General features: G+C 42.0%; 2 protein-coding genes across 2 annotated transcripts; both read right to left on the bottom strand.

Moving 5' to 3' along the window:
* Positions 1-462: 462 nt before the first annotated feature.
* LOC132485581 (olfactory receptor 10H3-like) lies at positions 463-1,396 on the bottom strand. Its single transcript, XM_060092118.1, is given in 2 exon segments — positions 463-1,147; positions 1,149-1,396. Coding segments are annotated over 2 exon segments (918 nt in total). The 5' UTR covers positions 1,382-1,396.
* A 14,068-nt stretch (positions 1,397-15,464) lies between these two features.
* Positions 15,465-16,405, bottom strand: LOC132485580 (olfactory receptor 10H1-like). Its single transcript, XM_060092117.1, is given in 2 exon segments — positions 15,465-15,775; positions 15,778-16,405. Coding segments are annotated over 2 exon segments (939 nt in total).
* Between the last annotated feature and the right edge of the window lie 9,432 nt (positions 16,406-25,837).

The following is a 25,837-nucleotide window of genomic DNA, read 5'->3' as shown; positions in this document are numbered from 1 at the left end:
AATTAAAATATAATAATAATAATAAAACACTAGGCCCAGTACTTTATACATAAAAAGACTCAATTTTGGTGGCATTTATTACTATCTTTTGTTATTTTGTTTATTCTTATTTTGGGGGATGGGGGGGTAAAGTCTTCTCTTGCTAGTCCATTCAAGAAGAACCACATGCATCAGGGTCCTGACACATCCATGTGGTGCTGCCCACCGGCCTATAGATAGATAACACATTCTTAGGCATAGATAATTGGATGGAGTTCATCTCACTTGGTATAAATAAGAGGTTATGGTGATAGAGCCTAGGCAAGAGGGGGAAATATTGGAGAGAAACAAATAGCTAGTATGCATCAAACTCCTATGGAGTGTGGGTGTTTTACAGACCTGAATCATTACAACAGTTCTGTAGAGACAGGCATTATTTAAACCCAAGCCATCTGTCACACTTCCATACCACCAAACTGGCCATCAGGAGCTTAGGGGACAGAATGTTCTGTGGAAGCTTTTCTTTATGGCGCTCTTCAGCTCCTTATTCCTGAGACTGAAAAAGATCGGGCTAAGAAAGGGGGTGGAGACTGTATAGGTGGTGGCCATTGTGCTACTGTCCATAGAATGGGGGCCTTTGGGTTTGAGGTAGATGATGGAGGTAAAACCGTAGTGCACCACCACTATGGTGAGGTGGGATACACAGGTGGAGAAGGTCTTGTGCCAGCCCTCAGCAGAGGGGATCCTCAAGATGGCGGCCATGATGAAGACATAGGAGAGGATGATGAGGAATAAGCACCCCAGCAGGGCTGTGACACAAACAAGGATCACACCCATAGTGACAGAAGCTGTTTCCTTCCCATAGGCCAATTTCAAGAAAGAAAGCACGTGGCAGAGAAAATGGTGAATCATATTAGACCCACAGAAGGTGAGGTGAAAAACAACCAAGGTCACCATCATCCCCACGACTGAGCCACCAATCCACCACCAGGACACAAGATGGGCACAGTCACGTGTTCTCATGAGCACATTGTAGCCCAGGGGGTGGCAGATGGCCACATAGTGGTCATAGCCCATGATCATGAGCAGAAAGGAATGGGTGAAGCCAAACGTGGGGGAGAACATGTGACTGACACAGGCCACAAAGGTGGTGGAGTGGTGGGTGGAGCATGTAAACCAGCATTCGAGGGGTGACCGCAACAGTGAACAGTATCTCAGAGATGGAGAAGGCACACAGGAAGAGGTACATGGGTGTGTGGAGCCTGTGATCCCTCCAGATGGTGGCCATGATGAGCAGGTTCCCTAGCAGTGTGAACAGGTACATCAGCAGGTACAGCAAGAAGGTGGGCAGGAGCTGCTGAGGGAAGTTGGAGAAGCCGATGAGGATGAATTCAGACACCATGCTATAGTTCTGACCAGACAAGGATGCTGAATCTGGTGAGATCAGAAACAGAATGAAGGCACAGTGGTTAAAACATAGGCTCTAACATAAGATTAAATGGCAATTGAAGACCTCTATACTGTATAACTACTTTCTTAACTTGTCTGGGTCTCAAAATCTTCATCAGTAAGATTGAGTAAATCGTAATAGTCCTTACCATTCAGCATTGTGATAAACATAAAGTGAGAGCAGTATATTAAGTGCTTAAGACATAGTTTGGTTCCTGGGTTTTTATTAATGGTGATGAAAAGAAATAAAAGATCCAGGTGTGTAATTTTTAAGACAGGCACAGATGACCAGGGTCATATCCTCTTGAATAGTGTGCCAGTTCTAGAAAACATATTTTTGGATATTGAGGTTCTAACGTTTTTTTCTGAGTGTCATTGTCCTTTTATTGAGTGACCCATTCATATTTATTTTAATACTGTTTTATTGGTATTCATTTCTGCCATCGTATTTTGTATTAACGTATTTACTCCTCTAAAGGAAATAAGCAGAAGGTTTGAAAATAAAAGGATGGACAAATATATCCCAGGCAAATATACACCAAAGGAAAGTTTAGGCAGTACTCTTGAAAGCAGAAAAAAATGGAATTTAAGGAAACAATGATTATAATATGCGTTACCATATGCCAATAAAAGGAACCAGGTAACTTAGAGAAATGGTCTGTGCATAGATACAAGCCTAGGCCATCTCTGCAACAGTGAAATAGAACTTTCACTGAGCAATGTGTTAATGTTAAAGGATGCCAAAACAGTATGGATGGTCCTCAAAAAACTGAAAATAGAACTACCATATGATCTAGCAATTCCACTCCTGGGTGTATAACTGGAGAAAATGAATACACTAATTTGAAAAGTACATGCACCCCAATGATCATAGAAGCACTATTTACAACAGCCAGGATATGGAAGCAACCCAAGTGCTCATCAGCAGAAGAATGGATAAAGATGTGGTATATAGTTACAATGAATTATCATTCAGCCAGTAAAATAATGAAACCTGCCATTTGCAGAAACATGAAGAGACCTAGAGAATATTATTCTTAATGAAATAGATCAGATGGAGAAAGACAAATACTGTATGATATCACTTATATGTGAAATCTAAAAAACAATACAAATGAGTATATATGCAAAACAGAAATAGACACACAGAAATAGAAAACAAACTAATGGTTACCAAAGGGGAGAGGGAAGGGGGGAGGGAGGAAATTAGGGGACTGGGATTAACATATACAAACTACTCTTGTAAAATGGATAAGTAATAAAGATATATTGTATAGTATAGGAAATTATAGCCATTATCTTTTTTTTTTTTTTTTGCGGTACGCGGGCCTCTCACTGTTGTGGCCTCTCCCGTTGCGGAGCACAGGCTCCAGACGCGCAGGCTCAGCGGCCATGGCTCACTGGCCCAGCCGCTCCGCGGCATGTGGGATCCTCCCGGACTGGGGCACAAACCTGTGTCTCCTGCATCGGCAGGCGGACTCTCAACCACTGCGCCACCAGGGAAGCCCTAGTCATTATCTTATAATAACTTTGAATGGGGTATAATCAGTAAAAATACTGAATTATTGCACTTACAGCTGAAACTAATATAATGTTGTAAATTAACAAAACCTCAATACAAAATAATAAAAAAAATTACAAACACATGCACACACCATGGGACAAAGAAGAATATTTTATGAAGGATAGAAGCACATTTTAGAGACCTGCATAAATATAATTAACCTATATAACAATATACACTAGAATATTAGTAATAAATAGCACAACGTTACTGAAATAGATATAAAATACAAATAGCTAAATCAACATTGGGTAGATAGATAAAAAATTGAAGTTGGAAATTTTAAGAGTTCAGAAATGCAATTTGGGAATTATAATGCAATTAATACAGACATTAGCCCCTGAATATATTTATGTTCCTTACCAAACAGAGATTAAATATTGTTTTCAAAAACATAGAGGACTTTAACCAAATTTGACCTTGTTTTTAGACCTAGAGAAACCTCCATCCACTTCAAAGTATATATATTATATACATTATAATCTGTTAAAATTGGAAACTGATATGGGAGAATTGGTTTTCCAAATTCCATAAATTAGGAAGCTCAAGAGAGTTTTTTTAAAAAACACGTTTATTAGAGTATAATTGCTTTACAATGGTGTGTCACTTTCTGCTTTATAACAAAGTGAATCAGTTATACATATACATGTCCCCGTGTCTCTTCCCTCTTGCATCTCCCTCCCTCCCACCGTCTCTGTCCCAGCCCTCTAGGTGGTCACAAAGCACCGAGCTGATCTCCCTGTGCTATGCGGCTGCTTCATACTAGCTATCTATTTTACATAGATTCCATATATATGTGTTAGCATATGGTATTTGTTTTTCTCTTTCTGACTTACTTTACTCTGTATGACAGTCTCTAGGTCCATCCACCTCACTACAAATAACTCAGTTTCGTTCCTTTTTATGGCTGAGTAATATTCCATTGTATATATGTGCCACATCTTCTTTATCCATTCGTTATCCATTCATCTGTTCTTGGACATTTAGATTGCTTTCATGTCCTGGCTATTGTAAATAGAGCCACAATGAACATTTTGATACATGACTCTTTTTTTTTTTTTTTTTTTTTTTTTTGCGGTATGCGGGCCTCTCACTGTTGTGGCCTCCCCCGTTGCGGAGCACAGGCTCCGGACGTGCAGGCTCCGGATGCGCAGGCTCAGCGGCCATGGCTCACGGGCCCAGCCGCCCCGCGGCACATGGGATCCTCCCAGACCAGGGCACGAACCCGCATCCCCTGCATCGGCAGGCGGACTCTCAACCACTTGCGCCACCAGGGAGGCCCCATGACTCTTTTTGAATTATGGTTTTCTCAGGGTATATGTCCAGTAGTGGGATTGCTGGGTCATATGGTAGTTCTATTTTTAGTTTTTTAAGGAACCTCCATACAGTTCTCCATAATGGCTGTATCAATTTACATTCCCACCAACAGTGCAAGAGGGTTCCCTTTTCTCCACGCCCTCTCCAGCATTTATTGTTTGTAGATTTTTGATGATGGCCATTCTGATAGGGGTGAGGTGATATCTCATTGTAGTTTTGATTTGCATTTATCTAATGATTAATGATGTTGAGCATTCTTTCATGTGTTTGTTGGCAATCTGTATATATTCTTTGGAGAAATGTCTATTTAGGTCTTCTGCCCATTTTTGGATTGGGTTGTTTGTTTTTTTGATATTGAGCTTCAAGAGTTGCTTGTATGTTTTGGAGATTAATCCTCTGTCAGTTGCTTCATTTGCAAATATTTTCTCCCATTCTGAAGGTTGTCTTTTCGTCTTGTTTGTGGTTTCCTTTGCTGTGCAAAAGCTTTTAAGTTTCATTAGGTCCCATTTGTTTATTTATGTTTTTATTCCCATTTCTCTAGGAGGTGGGTCAAAAAGGATCTTGCCGTGATTTATGTCATAGAGCATTCTGCCTATGTTTTCCTCTAAGAGTTTGATGGTGTCTGGCCTTACATTTAGGTCTTTAATCCATTTTGACTTTATTTTTGTGTATGGTGTTAGGGAGTGTTCTAATTTCATTCTTTTATATGTAGCTGTCCAGTTTTCCCAGCACCACTTATTGAAGAGGCGTCTTTTCTCCAATGTATATTTTTGCCTCCTTTATCAAAGATAAGGTGACCATATGTGCGTGGGTTTATCTCTGGGCTTTCTATCCTGTTCCATTGATCTATATTTCTGTTTATGTGCTGGTAACATATTGTCTTGATTATTGTAGCTTTGTAGTATAGTCTGAAGTAAGGGAGCCTGATTCCTCCAGCTCCATTTTTCTTTCTCAAGATTGCTTTGGCTATTCGGGGTCTTTTGTGTTTCCATACAAATTTTGAAATTTTTTGTTCTAGTTCTGTGAAAAATGCCAGTGGTAGTTTGATAGGGATTACATTGAATCTGTAGATTGCTTTGGGTAGTAGAGTCATTTTCACAATGTTGATTCTTCCAATCCAAGAACATGGTATATCTCTCCATCTATTTGTATCATATTTAATTTCTTTCATCAGTGTCTTATAATTTTCTGCATATAGGTCTTTTGTCTCCTTAGGTAGGTTTACTCCTAGATATTTTATTCTTTTTGTTGCAATGTTAAACGGGAGTGTTATCTTAATTTCACTTTCAGATTTTTCATCATTAGTGTATAGGAATGCCAGAGATTTCTGTGCATTAATTTTGTATCCTGCTACTTTACCAACTTCACTGATTAGCTCTAGTAGTTTTCTGGTAGCATCTTTAGGATTCTCTATGTATAGTATCATGTCATCTGCAAACAGTGAAAGTTTTACTTCTTCTTTTGCAATTTGGATTCCTTTTATTTCTTTTTCTTCTCTGATTTCTGTTGCTAAAAATCCAAAACTATGTTGACTAAGAGTGATGAGAGTTGGCGACTTTGTCTTGTTCCTGATCTTAGTGGAAATGGTTTCAGTTTTTCACCATTGAGGATGATGTTGGCTGTGGGTTTGTCATATATGGCCATTATGATGTGGAGGGAAGTTCCCTCTATGCTTACTTTCTCAAGGGATTTTATCATAAATGGGTGTTGAATTTTGTCGAAAGCTTTCTCTGCATCTATTGACATGATCATATGTTTTTCTCCTTCAATTTGTTAATATGGTGTATCACGTTGATTGATTTGCATATATTGAAGAATCCTTGCATTCCTGGGATAAACCCCACTTGATCATATAGTATGACCCTTTTAATGTGTTGTTGGATTCTGTTTGCTAGTATTTTGTTGAGGAATTTTGCCTCTATGTTCATCAGTGATATGGACCTGTAGTTTTCTTTCATTGTGACATCTTGTTCTGGTTTAGGTATCAGGGTGATGGTGGCCTCGTAGAATGAGTTTGGGAGTGCTCCTCCCTCTGCTATATTTTGGAAGAGTTTGAGAAGGATAGGTGTTAGATCTTCTCTAAATGTTTGATAGAATTCCCCTGTGAAGCCATCTGGTCCTGGGCTTTTGTTTGTTGGAAGATTTTTTATCACAGTTTCAATTTCAGTGCTTGTGATTGGACTGTTCATATTTTCTACTTCTTCCTGGTTCAGTCTCAGAAGGTTATGCATTTCTAAGAATTTGTCCACTTCTTCCAGGTTGTCCATTTTATTGGCATATAGTTGCTTGTAGTAATCTCTCATGATCCTTTGTATTTCGGCAGTGTCAGTTGTTACTTCTCCTTTTTCATTCCTAATTCTATTGATTTCAGTCTTCTCCCTTTTTTTTCTTGATGAGGCTAGCTAATGGTTTATCAATTTTGTTAATTTCTCAAAGAATCAGCTTTTAGATTTATTGATCTTTGCTATCATTTCCTTCATTTCTTTTTCATTTATTTCTGATCTGATCATTATGATTTCTTTCTTTCTGCTAACTTTGGTTTTTTTAAAATTTTTCTTTCTCTAATTGCTTTAGGTGTATGGTTAGGTTGCTTATTTGAGATGTTTCTTGTTTCTTAAGGTAGGCTTGTAGAGATATAAACTTCCCTCATAGAACTGCTTTTGCTGCATCCCATAAGTTTTGAGTCATTGTGTTTTCATTGTCATGTGTTTCTAGGTATTTTTTGATTTCCTCTTTGATTTCTTCAGTGATCTCTTGGTTATTAAGTAGTGTGTCGTTTTGCCTCCATGTGTTTGTATTTCTTACAGATTTTTTCCTGTAATTGATATCTAGTCTCATAGTGTTGTGGTCAGAAAGGATACTTGATACGATTTCAATTTTCTTAAATTTACCAAGGCTAGATTTGTGACCCAAAATATGATCTATCCTGGAGAATGTTCCATGAGCACTTGAGAAGAATGTGTATTCTGTTCTTTTTGGATGGAATGTCCTATAAATATCAATTAAGTCCATCTTGTTTAATGTATCATTTAAAGCTTGTGTTTCCTTATTTATTTTCATCTTGGATGATCTCTCCATTGTTGAAAGTGGGGTGTTAAAGTCCCCTACTATGATTGTGTTACTGTCGATTTCCCCTTTTATGGCTGTTAGTATTTGCCTTATGTATTGAGGTGATCCTACGTTGGCTGCATAAATATTTACAATTGTTATATCTTCTTCTTGGATTGATCCCTTGATCATTATGTAGTGTCCTTCTTTGTCTCTTGTAATAGTCTTTGTTTTAAAGTATATTTTGTCTGATTTGAGAATTGCTACTCCAGCTTTCTTTTGATTTCCTTTTGCATGGAATATTTTTTTCCATCCCCTCACTATCAGTCTGTATGTGCCCCTAGGTCTGAAGTCGGTCTCTTGTAGAGAGCATATATACGGGTCTCGTTTTTGTATCCATTCATGCAGTCTATATCTTTTGGTTGGAGCAATTACATTTACATTTAAGGTAACTATCCATAAGTATGTTCCTTTTACCATTTTCTTAATTGTTTTGGGTTTGTTATTGTATGTCTTTTCCTTCTCTTGTGTTTCTTGCTTAGAGAAGTTCCTTTAGCATTTGTTTTAAAGCTGGTTTGGTGGTGCTGAACTCTCTCAGCTTTTGTTTGTCTGTAAAGGTTTTAATTTCTCCATCAAATCTGAATGAGATCCTTGCTGGGTAGCGTAATCTTGGTTGTAGGTTTTTCTCCTTCATCACTTTAAATATGTCTTGCCAGTCCCTTCTGGCTTGCAGAGTTTCTGCTGAAAGATCAGCTGTTAACCTTATGGGGATTCCCTTGTGTGTTATTTGTTGTTTTTCCCTTGCTGCTTTTAATATGTTTTCTTTGTATTTAACTTTTTTTTTTTTTTTTTTCGGTATGCGGGCCTCTCACTGTTGTGGCCTCTCCCGTTGCGGAGCACAGGCTCCGGACGCGCAGGCTCCGGACGCGCAGGCTCAGCGGCCATGGCTCACGGGCCCAGCCGCTCCGCGGCATATGGGATCCTCCCAGACCGGGGCACGAACCCGTATCCCCTGCATCGGCAGGCGGACTCTCAACCACTGCGCCACCAGGGAGGCCCTGTATTTAACTTTTGACAGTTTGATTAATATGTGTCTTGGCATGTTTCTCCTTGGATTTATCCTGTATGGGACTCTCTGTGCTTCCTGGACTTGATTAACTATTTCCTCTCCCATATCAGGGAAGTTTTCAACTATAACCTCTTCAAATATTTTCTCAGTCCCTTTCTTTTTCTCTTCTTCTTCTGGAACCCCTATAATTTGAATGTTGGTGCGTTTAGTGTTGTCCCAGAGGTCTCTGAGACTGCCCTCAGTTCTTTTCATTCTTTTTTCTTTATTCTGCTCTGCAGTAGTTATTTCCACTATTTTATCTTCCAGGTCACTTATCCGTTCTTCTGAACGCTTGTTCATCTTTAGTTCTTCTAGGTCCTTGTTAAATGTTTCTTGCATTTTCTCTATTCTATTTCCAAGATTTTGGATCATCTTTACTATCATTATTCTGAATTCTTTTTCAGGTAGGTTGCCTATTTCCTCTTCATTTGTTGGGTCTGGTGGGTTTTTATCTTGCTCCTTCATCTGCTGTGTGTTTTTCTGTCTTCTCATTTTGCTTCTCTTACTGTGTTTTGGGTCTCCTTTTTGCAGGCTGCAGGTTCGTAGTTCCTGTTGTTTTTGGTGTCTGACCCCAGTGGCTAAAGTTGGTTCAGTGGGTTGTGTGGGCTTCCTGGTGGAGGGGACTAGTGCCTGTGTTCTAGTGGATGAGGCTGGATCTTGTCTTTCTGGTGGGCAGTCCACGTCTGCTGGTGTGTTTTGGGGTGTCTGTGGCCTTATTATGATTTTAGGCAGCCTCTCTGCTAATGGATGCAGCTGTGTTCCTGTCTTGCTAGTTGTTTGGCATAGGGTGTCCAGCACTGTAGCTTGCTGGTCGTTGAATGTATCTGGGTGTTGGTTTTGAGATGGAGATCTCTGGGAGATTTTTGCCGTTTGATATTACGTGGAGCTGGGAGGTCTCTTGTGGACCAGTGTCCTGAAGCTGGCTCTCCCACCTCAGTGGGACAGCCCTGACGCCTGGCTGGAGCACCAAGAGACTGTCCTCCAGATGGCTCAGAATAAAAGGGAGAAAAAGTAGAAAGAAAGAAAGAAAGAAAGAGAGAGAGAGAGAGAGAGAGAAAGAAGGAAGGAAGGAAGGAAGGAAGGAAAGAAGATAAAATAAAAAATAGTTATTAAGAAATAAAATTTTTTTAAGAAAAAAACAAAACAGATGGATAGAACCCTAGGACAAATGGTGAAAGCAAAGCTATACGGACAAAATCTCACACAGAAGCATACACATACACACTCACAAAAAGCAGAAAAGGGGAAAAAATAATAAATCTTGCTCTCAAAATCCACCTCCTCAATTTGGGATGATTCGTTGTCTATTCAGGTATTCCACAGATGCAGGGTACATCAAGTTGATTGTGGAGCTTTAATCCGCTGCTTCTGAGGCTTCTGGGAGAGATTTCCCTTTCTCTTCTTTGTTCGCACAGCTCCCAGGGCTCAGCTTTGGATTTGGCCCCGGCACGCCGTGTGTTCTCCCTGGTAAGTTGTCCCTGGATCCCAGGACCCTGGTAGTGGCGGGCTGCACAGGCTCCCCAGAAGGGAGGTGTGGATAGTGACCTGTGCTCGCACACAGGCTTCTTGGTGGCGGCAGCAGCACCCTTAGCGTCTCATGCCCGACTCTGGGGTACGCGCTGTTAGCCGCGGCTCGCGCCCATCTCTGGAGCTCCTTTAAGCAGCGCTCTTAATCCCCTCTCCTCACGCACCAGGAAACAAAGAGGGAAGAAAAAGTCTCTTGCCTCTTCGGCAGGTCCAGACTTTTTCCCGGACTCCCTCCCGGCCAGCCGTGGTGCACTAACCCCTTCAGGCTGTGTTCACGCCTCCAGCCCCAGTCCTCTCCCTGCGCTCTGACCTAAGCCCGAGCCTCAGCTCCCAGCCCCTCCCAACCCCGGCGGGTGAGCAGACAAGCCTCGGGCTGGTGAGTGCCTGTCAGCACCGATCCTCTGTGCAGAAATTTCTCCGCTTTGCCTTCTGCATCCCTGTTGCTGTGCTCTCCTCCGTGGCTCCGAAGCTTCCCCCCTCCGCCATCCGCAGTCTCTGCCCGCGATGGGGCTTCTAGTGTGTGGAAACCTTTCCTCCTTCACAGCTCCCTCCCACTGGTGCAGGTTCCGTCCCTATTCTTTTGTCTCTGTTTATTCTTTTTTCTTTTGCCCTACCCAGGTACGTGGGGGAGTTTCTTGCCTTTTGGGAGGTCTGAGGTCTTCTGCCAGCGTTCAGTAGGTGTTCTGTAGGAGTTGTTCCACGTGTAGATGTATTTCTGGTGTATCTGTGGGGAGGAAGGTGATCTCCACATCTTACTCTTCTGCCATCTTTCCAATTCCCCCAGGCATGTTTTCAGATGCCACTGGGGATTCAACATGGAACTGATTAGATGTGACACTGATCTCAGTGCTTTCAGTTGAGAGAGGAAGATGTGGCTATTAAACAAATAATCACACTGATTAATATATATGATACATTGTGATAAAAGCTATGAGGAAAGAAAGAAGTTGCTATGAGTGCTTATAATAGGAGTGGTGACTCAGTATGGGGAAATCAGGGAAGGCTCTCCTGAGGAGGTGACATTTAAGGTCAAGTCTATGGATGTGTAGGTGATGCCAGCAGAAGGGTATTCCAGGTAGAAGCAGCAGCATGGGCAAAGCCTGTAAGGTCTGAGTGTGCTTGGTTTATTGCGGGGATAACCAGGATGTTAGAGTGGCTGAAGAGCTGGGGAGGACTGGGGTGTAATGTTGAAGATGAAGCATGGAGCTGACCACAGGAGAATTTGTACTGTGTCCCAAGGATATAAACAGACAGGGGATTTTTCAAGTTTTCCCTTTCGAAAGATCCTTCTGGCTGCTGGACAGAGGCAGCTTGTGGGGGTTGAAGGTGGAGGGGAAGAAAAACATCCTTGAGGAGGGGACTGGACTTTCATCCATAAGCATGGCTGTCAGGGTCTACACTGCAGAAGGGCAGAACAAGAGAAGAGAAGGCAGCAGGTTGCATCATTCAGGACGGTCTTTGCCTTGAGCAGTTAGCATGGAAGCCCACGGTGGCTCCATTAGCACCAGGAGGGGGGACCCCTAAAGTCTGGAGATCTCTCCATCAGCAGCCTTTCTCTGTGCTCCAGACCCTTTAATCACCTCTCTGGGCTCTGGCCCCACCTTAGGATACCAAAGCAGGTGGCATAGCAGGTACCATTAGTAAGGAATGGCAAACAGCTAGGAATGCAGGCGGTGGAAGAACATAAGAAAGTGGAAGCTGAATAATAGAGGGGAGGGGAGGACAGGCCCTCGGGGGGGGGGGCAGGGTGGTCCTAGCCAACACTAGTGGGCAGAAGGGCAGGGCTGTCTTCACTCCTGTGCTGGGAGGGTCATCACCCAAAGATGCTGGTTGTGTTGACACTGATGTTTTGGCATTTATCTCTATTTTCCATCACCAGATAAGTGAATGATGGCTTCAAATTTTTGAGCTGTTGCAGGGAAAATAAAGGCAAGGTATTTTCGGGGGTTGGGGGAGATAGGGATGTCTAACAGTATCAGGACTAGGGTCAGGCAAGTGAGACACTCACACTGACAGCTAAATTTAGGGGGCCACCACAAAATTCAGTAATTAAGATAAATCATATTTTACGCAATATTTTACAAAATCAAAATTAATGTAAAAAATTCACGATGGGCAATATATCAACATTTTAAATAAAGACAGGAAGCAGCACTGCAGTTTCATGACGTTGCCTCATTCTTCTAGTCCTGACCCAGCCCTTGGGTCTAGAATATGCCACTTAGAGAAACAGCATACATTCACTAAGTTCAACTTCTTTGGTCATTTTAAATTTACAATACAACTAACAGTAAATAAAATAAAGGAGTAAACATATGGTTTATTTAAATTTCAGAAAGCGTTGTCATTGGTCAATCAAAGTAGAATAAATTGATTTTTTCTATTATGACCACAGAGAACCACACTGGCACTCTTGGATATAATTCAGAAGTCAGCTTTGCTGTCAGCCCCTTCATATTCACATAGTCTGACTCTTACATATCTCCCAGGGCAATCGGTATGTTCGAAAAGTCTCCAGATCTGTGATTTGCCAAAGACCACTGGCTACACCTCAAGGCTTGTGCTGGCCACTTAAACATTCCTTGCATGTGACAGCTTCAAGAAGGCAGTCCTTATATCTGGTATTCCTTCACCATTTATAGGGGAAGCAAAGGATGTCCCCAAATATTGCTAATTAACTATCTTAAGTCTTCTCAGTATAACCCAGGAACCTGGCTTTAAAAGGATTCAGTTCTTTTTGTTTTGTTTGTTTTAGCTCAAGCAACTTCATGTTTAAACATGACACTCTTTTCCATATTAATACCACTGCTAAGGAAAAGCAAACACAGAATGCCTATAGCCAGTTTTTGTCAAGGTTAGGTTATGTCTCCCCAGTCCTCTCACATTGGGCATTTCTTCCTAACCTCCTGAGGTCAGCATATTTTCAAGGTCTGGGCTTATTTCATTTGGTGCCTGCTAAAACCGGTCTTTTCTTTCCAATCCAGGTTTTCATCCCTTCCTGGAACAGCTGGCCTCCCGTCCTCATAACTCCTGAGAAGTGTATGCTTCTGAGCCCCAGCTCCACCTTAATGAATTCTAGTTTTTTTCCACTTCAGGAGAAAGATTTAGCTAGCAGACTTAATCTCTTTATATCTTAATTTCCTCATCTTGAAAATGGAACTAATAATCTGACCTCCCTCGTGGAGTAAAAGAACTGATGTGTGTAAAGCATTTAAGACCTTACCTGTCTTCATCCATCAGGGAAATGCTAATCAAAACCACAATTAGATACCTCTAGAATGACTACAATCAGAAAGTTAGATAACAACAAACGTTGGTGAGGGTGTGGAGAAATTGGAACCCTCATACGCTGCTGGTGGGGATGAAAAATGGTGCAACCTCTTTAGAAAAGAGTCTAGCAGTTCCTCAAATGACTAAACATAGAGTTACTGTATGACCCATCCATTCCACTGAAAGGTATATACCTCCCAAAATGAAAACATAAGTCCACGCAAAAACCTGTACATGAATGTTTATAGCAGAAACACTCATGGTGGCCAAAATGTGGAAACAACCAAAAAATGTATCAACAGATGGATGGATAAACAAAATGTCATATATCCAAACAATGCAACTTTATTCAGCTATAAAAAAAAAGAATGAAATTAGTGATACATGCTGTGACATGGATAAACCTTGAAAACATGCTACATGAAAGAAGCCAGACACAAAATGATAAATATCGTATGATTCCATGTATATGAAATGTCCAGATAAGTCAAATCTATAGAGACAGTAGATTAATGGTTGCTTAGAACTAGAAGGAAGGGGAGAAAGAGAGGTGATAACTAAAAGGTACAGCTTTCTTTTGGAGATGAGGGAAATGTTCTAAATTCGCTGTGGTAATGATTACACATATCTTCATATGGGTTATATGGTATGTAAAGTACATTTCAATACAGGTATTTTTTTAAAGACCATAATAGCTGATGATAAATGATCAACAAATGGGAAACTGTTATCTTCATAACTATTAAAAAGAAAGGAAGAAAGGGAGGAAGGAAGGAGGGAGAGAGGGAAAGGGGGAAGGGAGGGAGAAAGAGAGAGAGAGAAAGGGTGAGACAGAAAAGCTACTTCTGCCTCCAACTCAAATATGTGGCTTCATATTTGAGCTAAGGATTCTTTAGAGCGGTGTTTCCCAAAGTGTCATCCTCAGACCAGCTGCAGCATCACCTGGGAACTTGTTAGAAATGAAGATTCTAGAGTCCCCCCTGCCCACCCCCATAGACCTGCTGAATTAGACACTCTGAGGTGAGACCCAGCAGCCTGATTCTGATGTGCCCTCAAGTTGGAGACCCATTACTACAGAAGACTCACTCAGTCGACTCCATTCTACATCCATGAACTTACCTGGCTTCTTGATTTTGGGCAAGTACCAAACCTCACTGCATCCATTGCCTCATTTAAAAATGGAGCGTAACCCAAAGCGGCTACCTGATTCTGCCTGAGCACTTCCCTTGAAGCAGGCCCAGCCTGTGGATGCATCCCCCCAATCTATCTGACTCCACAACCCATGAAAGGGAAATGGATTTTTATTGAGTATTTCAAGGGCGTTCAGAAAGGGGATTTACATCAGGTACTTTATGGCCATGTTATTAACCTTATAAAATGTCCATTTATGTCCCTGCTCTTTCCCCCTATTTCTTCACCAGCCACTGGGTCCATCATCCCCTCCTAGGTCCCCATCAACTGCTAGCAATCTGGTTTTTCTACCTGGTCCTCCCCTATTCCTCAAACCAACCACCACTTCATCTCCCCTCTCACATGTCTTCCCCCATCTCTTTCCATATTGCTTATCTTAGAAGGAGAATTTCAGATCCCCTCTCTCTTCTTTCTATAATTTGTATCCTTAGACCTATCATTCACTCAGCCAACAAAAGCAACTCATAGGAGAAGACACCCTACCTCCAAAAATGTGAAGACTTGAAATGAAAAACAACAACAGTCAACAATGCTTTCCTTCCCTCAATATGATACATGAGAGAGATGAGGTCTCCAAAGCATAGAGTGCAGTTCTTGATACACAGCAGGCACCAGATCACTGTCGCTGTTTATGTCATCATTGTTTTAGGTAGAGCAAGCATCCCTCCTTCACACAGTGAAGATAAATTATGCACGCAGATTCCCCAACACAAGACATGGGCGTCCCCTCTTTCATGCTGCTCTCAGGCACAGGAAACAGGAGGAAATTAACTCACAAGGTCAATATTGGGGAGATTGTGACTCCAGTGAATGCAGGAGGAATCAGGTCAACCAGACTGGGGAAAAGGAGAGAAAGCAGACATCTAGCATTTATAGAGAAGTTGCTGAGTGGGGACGAGTGGAAATTCACAAACAGGAATCATCACCAGTGCAGCATGATTATTCCCATTTTACAGACGATAGACTGAAATGCCTCTACATGCCACATCTCCTGTTACAAAACCTGCCATTTCAGGAGCTATGGAGAAAGAATTTGTTGAGGAAGGTCTTTTTCATGGCATTCTTCAGCTCCTTGTTCCTGAGACTGAAAACTATAGGACTGAGGAAGGGGATGAGGACTGTGTAGGTGATGCCCATCAGGGTGTCTGCTTCCAGAGACTGGGGACCCTTGGGCTTGAGGTAGATGACAGAGGCAAAGCCATAGTGCACGACCACCACAGTGAGGTGGGATGCACACGTGGAGAAGGCCTTGTGCCGGCCCTCGGCTGAGGGGATCCTCAAGATGGCAGCCACGATGAAGGCATAAGAGAGGAGGATGAGGAGCCCAGCAGGACAATGACACACACCAGGCCCACGCCCATGGCCACGGTGGAGACGTTGTCCCCACAGGCTAACTTCACTAGAGGTGGCATGTGGCAGAAGAAATGGTGGATCACATTGGGTCCACAAAAGGTGAGGTAGAAAATGGCTGATGTCACCACTAGCCCCATGACTGAGCCTCCAGCCCAGGACCAGGCCACCAGGCAGGCACAGCCATGGGGACTCATGAGCACGTTGTAGCACAGGGGGTGGCAGATGGCCACGTAGCGGTCATAGCCCATGACGGAGAGTAGGAAGGAGTGGGTGAAGCCAAACGTGAAGGAGAAGAACATCTGGCTGGCACAGGCCATGAGGGCAATGGTGTGGTGGGTGGGGAGCAGGTCGGCCAGCATGCGTGGGGTGATGGCAAAGGTGTAGAGGACCTCGGAGATGGAGAGGGTGCACAGGAAGAGGTACATGGGCGTGTGGAGGCTGGGCTGCCTCCAGATGGTGGCCATGATGAGCAGGTTCCCCAGCAGCGTGAACAGGTACATCAGCAGGTACAGCAGGAAGAACATCAGCTGAAGGTGGGGGAAGGTGGAGAAGCCGCTGAGGATGAATTCAGTCACTGCTGAGAGGTTGGCTCCCTGCATGGAGGCTGTGCCTGAAGTGAGGTGTGACATGGAGAGATCAGCTACTGTATGGAGGAAGGTCATCCGCTTCCATCATTCCTGGCCCTGCCCAAGGGGCTGCTTCTGATAAATGACAGTTGGCATTGGTTGAGTTCCTACTCTGTGCCTCCTATGATTTAATCTTCTCATCAGTGAAGTGGGGGAGGTGCTGATTTGATCACCCCATTTTGAGTGTCTTGAGAATACTCACTGAGAATATTGGGGTGCTAAATGCTAAGCAACTTGTTCAAGGTGAGCTGTCAAAATGGCAGCATTAAGACTTGAACACATGGCTGACTTTCTCCAAAGGCTATACACCTCTCTCCCTCTGGTTACCTTCGATAATATAAATGTTCCTTCACCAGAGCTTCTAACCATTTCCCTCCTGCTCCATTCTGCTAAAACTTGTTCTTCCCATAGCTTCAGATATCACAAGACCTACCTACCCATGGCTACAACACTTTGGACCAGTGTGCATATCTAACTTAAGATGAATCAATCAGATTCTTCATCTGGAGTTATCCATGCAATGAATCAGAAGCAAGAGACTGTGTAGAAATAATGTTCTAGTTGTTTTCCAGATCCCAGAAGGTGCATCTGTATCTTCTGAGGCAATGCAACATAGCCATCTGACAAAGGGAGGAGGGAGTCAGCCAACCTATGTTCGAACCCCTGCTCTGCCTGCTGTGTAAACCTGAGCAAGTGTCTTAATTTCTTTGTACCTCCATTTCCCCCTACCTAGCTCAAAGTGTTGTTGTGAGAATTAAATGAGTTATTCTTGGACTCGATCTGGAAAACAATAGGTGCTACCTTTGATAATTAATACACTCAATGAGCAAATGTATATGATCTGTGCTCAGTAAAGAACAATTTAATGGGTATTCAGTGTCTCTTTATGAATAAAAATTTTAAACCCTTTTTAAAAATACATTTATTTTATTTATATTTATTTTGGGCTGCATTGGGTCTTTGTTGTTGCGCGCAGGCTTTCTCTAGTTGTGGTGAGTGGGAACTACTCTTCATTGCGCACACGGGCTTCTCATTGTTGTGGCTTCCCTTGTTGCAGAGCACGAGCTCTAGGCACACGGGCTTCAGTAATTGTGGCTCACAGGCTCTAGAGAGCAGGCTCAGTAGTTGTGGCGCACGGGCTTAGTTGCATCCGTGGCATGTGGGATCTTCCTGGATCAGGGCTCAAACCCGTGTCCCCTACATTGGCAGGCGGATTCTTAACTACTGCGCCACCAGGGAAGCCCCAAATCCTTTTTTTTTAAATTAGGCTATGTCAAGTTTAAAAGGCAGCTAACCGCTAATCTTTTTTCTGTCTCTATGGATTTGCCTGCTCTGGACAAGTCATCTAAATGTAATCATATACTCTGTGGACTTCGGGGTCTGGCTTCTTTCACTCAGCATAATGTTTTTGAGGTTCATCCATGTTGTAGCATTGTCATAACTTCATACCTTTTTATGGCTGAGCAATATTACATTGTATTGACAGACCACATGTTGATCTATTCACCCACTGATGGACATTTGGTTCTTTTCCACTTTTTCACTATAGTGAATAGTGCTGCTATGAATATTTATGTAAGAGTTTAAGGCATGTCAATGGTTGCTGGGGGGCTAGAGGAAGGGGATAAATGGGAGTGACTTCTAATGGATATGGGGTTTCCTTTGGGGGTGCTGAGAAGATTCTGGAACTAGATAGATAGTGCTTGTACAACATCGTGAATGCATTTAATGCCACTGAATTGTACACTATAAAATGGTTAAAATGGTAAATTTTATGTTATATGTATTTTACCAGAATAAAAAAATAGGAATAAAGTAGTAAATGCCCTCTTAAGCAGGCTCATGTCCTTGATCAAGCTCTGACAAGTTGAGAACAAAACAAAGTAGGGGAACCAGACACCTTGGTGACTGAAGGTTGCTTTCCCCAAACATCACTGGTTTCCAGAGTTTCTTGGCCTCCCTCCCTTGGAGTCACTTGTTTCTTTCCCTCACTTCCGGGTCAGCACCTGCCATAGGTCCCCAGGTAGCCCCCGTGGCCTCACTCATTCCTGATACCCTGAGATCCTAGAGGGGGTGAGTCAAAGTCAATGACTTGGAAACAAGAGCCCCCAAGAAAAGGCTGAATGGGTGAGACTGGGATCATGTAGGCTGTGGTCTCAACTTCCTGTAGCTCTCCAACATCTAGTGCAAGGTTTTTCAATATTTGGTTCCGGATCATCTTTTGCTATGGATGCACTGTAAGGTGTTTAGCAGCATCCCTGGCCTCTACGAGCTGGATGCTAGTAGCTCCAGCTCAGTAGTGACAACCAAAAATGTATCCAGACATTCTAACAGGTGTGAGGTGATACCTCACTGTAGTTTTGATTTGTATTTCTCTAATGCTTAGCGATGTTGAGTATCCTTTCATGTGTTTGTTGGCCATCTGTATATCTTCTTTGGACAAATGTCTATTTAGGTCTTCTGCCCATTTTTGGATTGGGTTGTTTGTTTTTTTGATATTGAGCTGCATGAGCTGCTTATAAATTTTGGAGATTAATCCTTTGTCAGTTGTTTCATTTGCAAATATTTTCTCCCATTCTGAGGGTTGTCTTTTCATCTTGTTTATGGTTTCCTTTGTTGTACAAAAGCTTTTACGTTTCATTAGGTCCCATTTGTTTATTTTTGTTTTTATTTCCATTCCTCTAGGAGGTGGGTCAAAAAGGATCTTGCTGTGATTTAGGTCATGGAGTATTCTGACTATGTTTTCTTCTAAGAGTTTTATAGTGTCATTGCCAGTGTCCTCTTTGGGGGCAAAGTCGCCTCCAGTTGAGAACCAATGATCTAAAGAGTACAGTTGTAATTCCTTAACTGCTCTTTGTCCCTGGATCTCAGTTCTTTCCCTTCTTCAACTGGCAAACACCTGTTCATCTTTAAGTCTAAGCTTAAATGTCACCTCCTCTGTGCAGCCTTCCTGGACATCTCTTCCCCAAACAGATTTAGTCACTCATTCCTGTGTGCTTCCAAAACCGTACTCCTGAGTAAGCTTAAAACTCCTTGAGTTTAACTCTTTCATGACCTTCATTACAATGTATCATGCTGGAGACACAACTGTCTTTGGCACTGGATTTCAGTTCTTGATGAGAGTAGCTACTCTTTATTGGACGTTGGCACCTGTGCTCGTATGCTTCTTATGAAATCTTTAATCCAATATTGTGAGGCACCTGCTATGATCCCTGTTTTACAGAAGTGGCAGCTGCCTCCCACAGAGGACACACCACTTGCCGAAGGGACCATGGCTCCTGAGTGGGGGAGCCAGGATCTAAACCTACATCTGAATAACCCCAAAGCCTATCTTTTCCTAAACTCTCTGTTATACTCACCACTTACTGGTGGCTGTTAGTGAGTGTCAGGGCTACTTCCAGGACGAGGGACATGTTAGCTTCACCATACCAGACCATTCCCATACTCCTTCCCTATATTAACAAAGATCACAAAAGCCACAGCCACAACGAAAGAAAGAGGTACTGTAAGAAAACAAGAGCTCACCATGTCCTGGGAAGGTGGTCCAGGGATGCATATACACCTTCTGGGTTGATGGGGACACAGAAAACAGCTAAGATTGGTATCTGTTCATTCTGGAAAAAGGCAAAACTGTGGAGACAGTAAAAAGATTGATGGTTGTCAAGCGTTCAAGGAGAGAGCAGAAGGGATGATAAGGTGGAACTTGGGTTTTTTATTTTAAGTTGGTGAAACTCTTCTGTATGATACTGTAATGGTGGATACATGACATGGTGCATTGGTCAAAACTCATAGGATATACAGCACCAAGAGTGAACCCTATTGCAGTTATCTCACTAATGCAGGATGTTAATAATAAGGGAATCTCTGTGCTGGGAGAGAGATGGTACATAGTAATTTTCTGCACTATGTGCTCAAATTTCTGTAAACCTAAAATTACTCTTAAAAATCTACTAATTTTTTTAAAAAGAAAAACAAACAGTCATAGAACCATGGTGGGCATGGGAGTAGGACAACAGAGAGGTAGACTGAATTGTCCTAGCATTGATCCACTAGGAGAGCACGTAGTGGGTCCCTCTGTAAGTAAACTGAACAACCACAGAGAGAGTATAATCTGGCAATCTTGCACTTAGAGGAACCCACAGCAGGGCCAGCTCCCCACCCAGGAACGCAGAGGCCTAGCCTGTCCATGGACCAATCCTGTCCTCATATACCCCTGCACCAGTTTTCCAACTTCAGCATTAGGGATTTTAGGGGCCGATAATTTGGGGGGATTGGGGCTGTCCTGTGCATTATAAAATGCTGAGCAGCATCCCTGTCACCCACTACATGTCAGCAGCATCTCTCAATTGTGACCATCCAAAGTATACTTCTGATTGAGAACCACAGACCAGGTCTGTGTCATCTCTATCTTGCCTTACCTGTCTTCCCCCATCCTGGCTCTCTCTTTTCACTGAAGCTGTTTAGATTCCCCTCTCTGCATCCTCCCTTCCATTTCAGCCACCTCCTGCCTCCTTTTTTTCTCTCATTTTCATCTTTGACTCCTTACCATCACTGCACCTGTCCACCCTGGTGCTTCCCTGATACTTTATACCCTCAGAGCTGGGTGGTGATTGGAGCCTTCAGTCCTAATTCCTCTTGACTATCTATTTTCTGTGCTTCCCCACAATCCTTTTACCATTGGTTTTTGGCCAGGACAGAGAGGAGAGAGAGGTTAAAATTCAGGCAGGTGTTCTGGGTAACTTGGTGTGGCAGCTCTTTTCTCTCTGCACCTTAGTTTTCTTACTTGTCCTACAAAGCAATCATCACGTTACCTTGAAGCTAGAAAGTAGAGCCCTGCCTGCTGCTCCCACCCCATTCACACAAATTGCACAAGGAGTTGTATAAACAGGGTGGCTTCTCTGATTCTGTGGCAGATACTGGTTCCCCGGATCTCTCCTGCTCAAGTGGGAGGGAAGGAGGTTGATTCACCTAGGGCTCCAGGTTCTGCATTTGCCTCTGCCTCACTCCAGCAAGAGGCCCTGGTTTGGTGTTTCCCTTCAGGTGAGGGCTGCAAGAAAAGGAACATTCCACCCTGAGCATGCCAGCGCAGTAGGGGGATTTACCTGAGTCTGTCCTCCATTTTTTATGCTGCCTCTGCTCCCTGCCTGTTGCCTTCTCTTACTGTGTCACCACTGCTTCTGCCTCTGCTACAGGTATGCTGGGACCCCGGAGAACACTGCGAGGCATTGGGCAACCCCAGGGAGACTCTGTCCTCACTTTCCTTCCCTCCCTACTTTCCAGGGGTGAGTTGTTTACATTAGCTTCTCAGGGACTTCAACAGAGTCTAACACTCTTCAATTTGGGATTTGGGGCTCTGGCTCCTAACTTTGGCAGGAAGACAGCCCTTCTATTGCCTGCTGGGGCTGAGAAAACTACCCAATGTGCCTCTCCACCTTCATTCTTCCCTTTCCAGGTTATTTGCCCAATTAAATATCTTTTTTTAATTTAAATTATCACATAAATATTTGTTTCTTCTTATTAAATAATCAAAATGCTACGAATCGGGCTAAAAGTCATGCAATGGCCAGCCATGCTAATACCATGATGAATTTGATGGGCATCCTTACAGACCTTTGTATGCATGGGGCATGTGAACAAACACAATCCCATAAAATAAGAGTAGTATTGTGGAGTTTTGTTGTGCTTTTTGGGGTTTTGTTTTATTTTGGGGGTGAAATTCACATAACATAAAATTAACCATTTTAAAGTGAACAATTCAGTGGCGTTTAGCACATTAACAATGTTGTTAAACCGTCATGTTTATCTAGTTCTAGGACATTTTTATCACCCCCCAAATGGGAGATCCCATCCCATTAGCAGTCCTCCTCTGTCTGCTCACTAGCCCCAGATTAGCAGAAACCACTAATCTCCTTTTTTACCCTATGGATAAATAGGGTAAAAAAGGAGATTAGTAGACATCTCATAGAAATAGAATCATACAGTATGTAGCCTATGGGGTCTGGCTTTTTCACTCAGCATATTTTTGCGATTCATCCATCATGTAGCATGCATCAGTGCTTCATTCCTTTTCATAGATGAGTAATATTCCGTTGTATGGCTTGACCATATTTTGTTTATTCATTCACCCATTGATGGGCATTTAGGTTGTTTCTAACTTTTGGCTGTGTGAATAGTGCTGCTATGGATATTTGTGTACAAAGATTTAATTGAATTCTTTTTATTTCTTTGGGGGTATATTCCAAGGAGTGAAATTGCTTGGTCATATAGTAATTCAGTATTTAATTTTTTGATGAACCTCCAGACTGTTTTTCATGCTATGTGTTTTAATACAGGTCTGATTGTCCTTTAGGTACCTTTCTGTAACTTGGGGCTTTTTTACACATCATTTTGGAGTGATATTCATGTTCGTTTTTATAGTCCAAGGTTTCTCAGCCTTGGCAGTGTTGACATTTGGGGTTGGATCATCCTTTGCAGTGGGGGTTGTCTGAGCATTGCTGGATGTTTAACAGCATCCTTGGTCTCTACCCACTAGATGCCAGTAGCCTCCCCACCCCAGCCATGGCAAAAATGTCTCCAGACATTGCCAAATGTCCCCTCTTTGGCAACATCACCTCTAGGTGAGAACCGCTGCTACAGAAACACCTCATTTTTATAAAATCAGTTTAATAAATCAATTTTATAAATATATTCAGTATACATTTCACTTCCAGTTTTTTTCCATTGTTAGGAGTACATATCCTTGTATGGCTTCTACTACAAACAGGCACTATCTGATTCAAATACAAACAAGTAGTGAGATGATCATGTTGTAAAAAAAATGATTCTTAAATTTAAGAAAAATTGCCAAGCTAAACTCCCAAGTGGCTGTGCTAATTTACACTCGGAGCCCTTGTGTGTCAGAAGATCTGTTCCCCCACACTCCCACTAATGCTTGACAGTATGAAACTTAATTTTGCTGATATGGTTGTCAAGTAGCCAAGTGGTTTCCCACTGTCACTCTAAACTGCATTTCCCTAAATACTAATGGGGTTGAAAAATCTCCATTGGTTTTTCTTTTTTCTATTTTTTATTTAAAAAAATTTTAAATTTTATATTGGAGTACATTTGATTTACAATGTTGTGTAAGTTCCAGGTGCATAGCAAAGTGATTTAGTTATATACATACATATATCTATTCTTTTTCAGATTCTTTCCCCATATAGGTTATTATAGAGAATTGGGTAGAGATCCCTGTGCTATACAGTAAGCCACTGTTGATTATTTTATATATAGTAGTGTGTATATGTTAATCCCAAACTCCTAATTTATTCCTGCCCCCTCCTTTCCCCTTTGGTAGCCATAAATTTATTCTCTAAGTCTGTGAGTCTGTTTCTATTTATAAATAAGTTCATTTGTATCATTTTTTTTAGATTCCACACATAAGTGATATCATATGATATTTGTCTTTCTCTGTCTCTTTCCTCACTCAGTATTACAATCTCTAGTTACAGCCATGTTGCTGAAAATATCATTATATCATTCTTTTTTTATGACTGAGTAGTATTCCATTGTATATATGTACCACATTTTCTTTATCCATTCACCTGTCATTGGACATGTAGGTTGTTTCCACGTCTTGGCTATTGTGAATAGTGCTGCAGTGAACACTGGGGTGCATGTATCTTATCGAATTATGGTTTTCTCTGGATATATGCCTAGGAGTGGGATTGCAGGACCATATAGTAGCTCTAGTTTTAGTGTTTTAAGGAACCTCCATACTGTTCTCCATACTGGCTATATCAATTTACATTTCAACCAACAGTGTAAGAGGGTTCCCTTTTCCCCACACCTTCTCCAGCATTTATTGTTTGTAGGATTTTTAAAAACATCTTTATTGCAGTATAATTGCTTTACATTGTTGTGTTAGTTACTGCTGTATAACAAAGTGAATCACCTATACGTATACATATATCCCCATATCCCCTACCTCTTGTGTCTCCCTCCCACCCTCCCTATCCCACCCCTCTAGGTGGTCACAAAACACCAAGCTGATCTCCCTGTGCTATGCGGCTGCTTCCCACTAGCTATGTATTTTACGTTTGGTAGTGTATATATGTCAATGTCACTCTCTCACTTTGTCTCAGCTTACCCTTCCCCCTCCCCGTGTCCTCAAGTTCATTCTCTACATCTGTGTCTTTATTTCTGTCCTGGCCCTAGGTTCTTCAGAACGCCGCCCGTTTTTTTTTAGATTCCATATATATGTGTCAGCATAATTTGTTTTTCTCTTTCTGACTTACTTCACTCTGTATGACAGTCTCTAGGTCCATCCACCTCACTACATATAACTCAATTTTGTTTCATTTTATGACTGTGTAATATTCCATTGTATATATGTTCCATATCTTCTTTATCCATTCATCTGTCAATAGACACTTAGGTTGCTTCCATGTCCTGCCTATTGTAAGTAGTGTGCAATGAACATTGTGGTACATGACTCTTTTTGAATTATGGTTTTCTCAGGGTATATGCCCAGTAGTGTGACTGCTGGATCATATGGTAGTTCTATTTTTAGTTCCTTAAGGAACCTCCATACTGTTCTCCATAGTGGCTGTATCAATTTACATTGTTTGTAGATTGTTTGATGATGGCCATTCTGACTGGTGTGAGGTGATACCTTATTGTAGTTTTGATTAGCATTTCTCTAATAATTAGTGATATTGAGCATCTTTTCATGTGCTTTTTGGCCATCTGTATGTCTTATTTGGAGAAATGTCTATTTAGATCTTCTGCCCATTTTTTGATTGGGTTGTTTGTTTTTTTACTATTGAGCTGCATGAGCTGTTTGTATATTTTGGAGATTAATCCCTTGTCAATCACATCATTTGCAAATGTTTTCTCCCATTCTGAGAGTTGTCTTTTACTTTTGTTTATGGTTTCCTTTGCTGTGCAAAAGATTTTAAGTTTAATTAGTTGCAATTTATTTATTTTTGTTTTTATTTTCATTACTCTAGGAGGTGGATTATAAAAGATCTTGCTGACCTACTCACAGCAACAATACAGCATGCTGAAGTGTCTCCTTACACTCAGCCAATGCCCCTCTGCTTCCCACCTATTTGAGGCAGGTTTTCTGTCATTTCATTTTGGGTCCTGGACTGCGTCATTGAGTATGGACCTCTGTACTGGCACCTGTGTGCACACAGCTGGGACCTATTGACCTTCTTCCTTATTTGGGTCAGGGTAGCTGAGTCAGGAGCAAGGAATTCCAAAGATGGTGTGAACACAGAAAAGGAAACCATCAACAAGACGAAAAGACAACCCTCAGAATGGGAGAAAATGTTTGTAAACAAAGCAATTGACAAAGGATTAATCTCGAAAATATACAAGCAGGTCTTGCAGCTCAATATCAAAAACACGAACAACCCAATC

Source organism: Mesoplodon densirostris, chromosome 3 (assembly GCF_025265405.1).
Source record: "Mesoplodon densirostris isolate mMesDen1 chromosome 3, mMesDen1 primary haplotype, whole genome shotgun sequence".
NCBI classification, from domain to species: domain Eukaryota; kingdom Metazoa; phylum Chordata; class Mammalia; order Artiodactyla; family Ziphiidae; genus Mesoplodon; species Mesoplodon densirostris.
The sequence above is the reverse complement of the archived record's forward strand: the minus strand, read 5'-3'. Positions and strand labels throughout refer to the sequence as shown.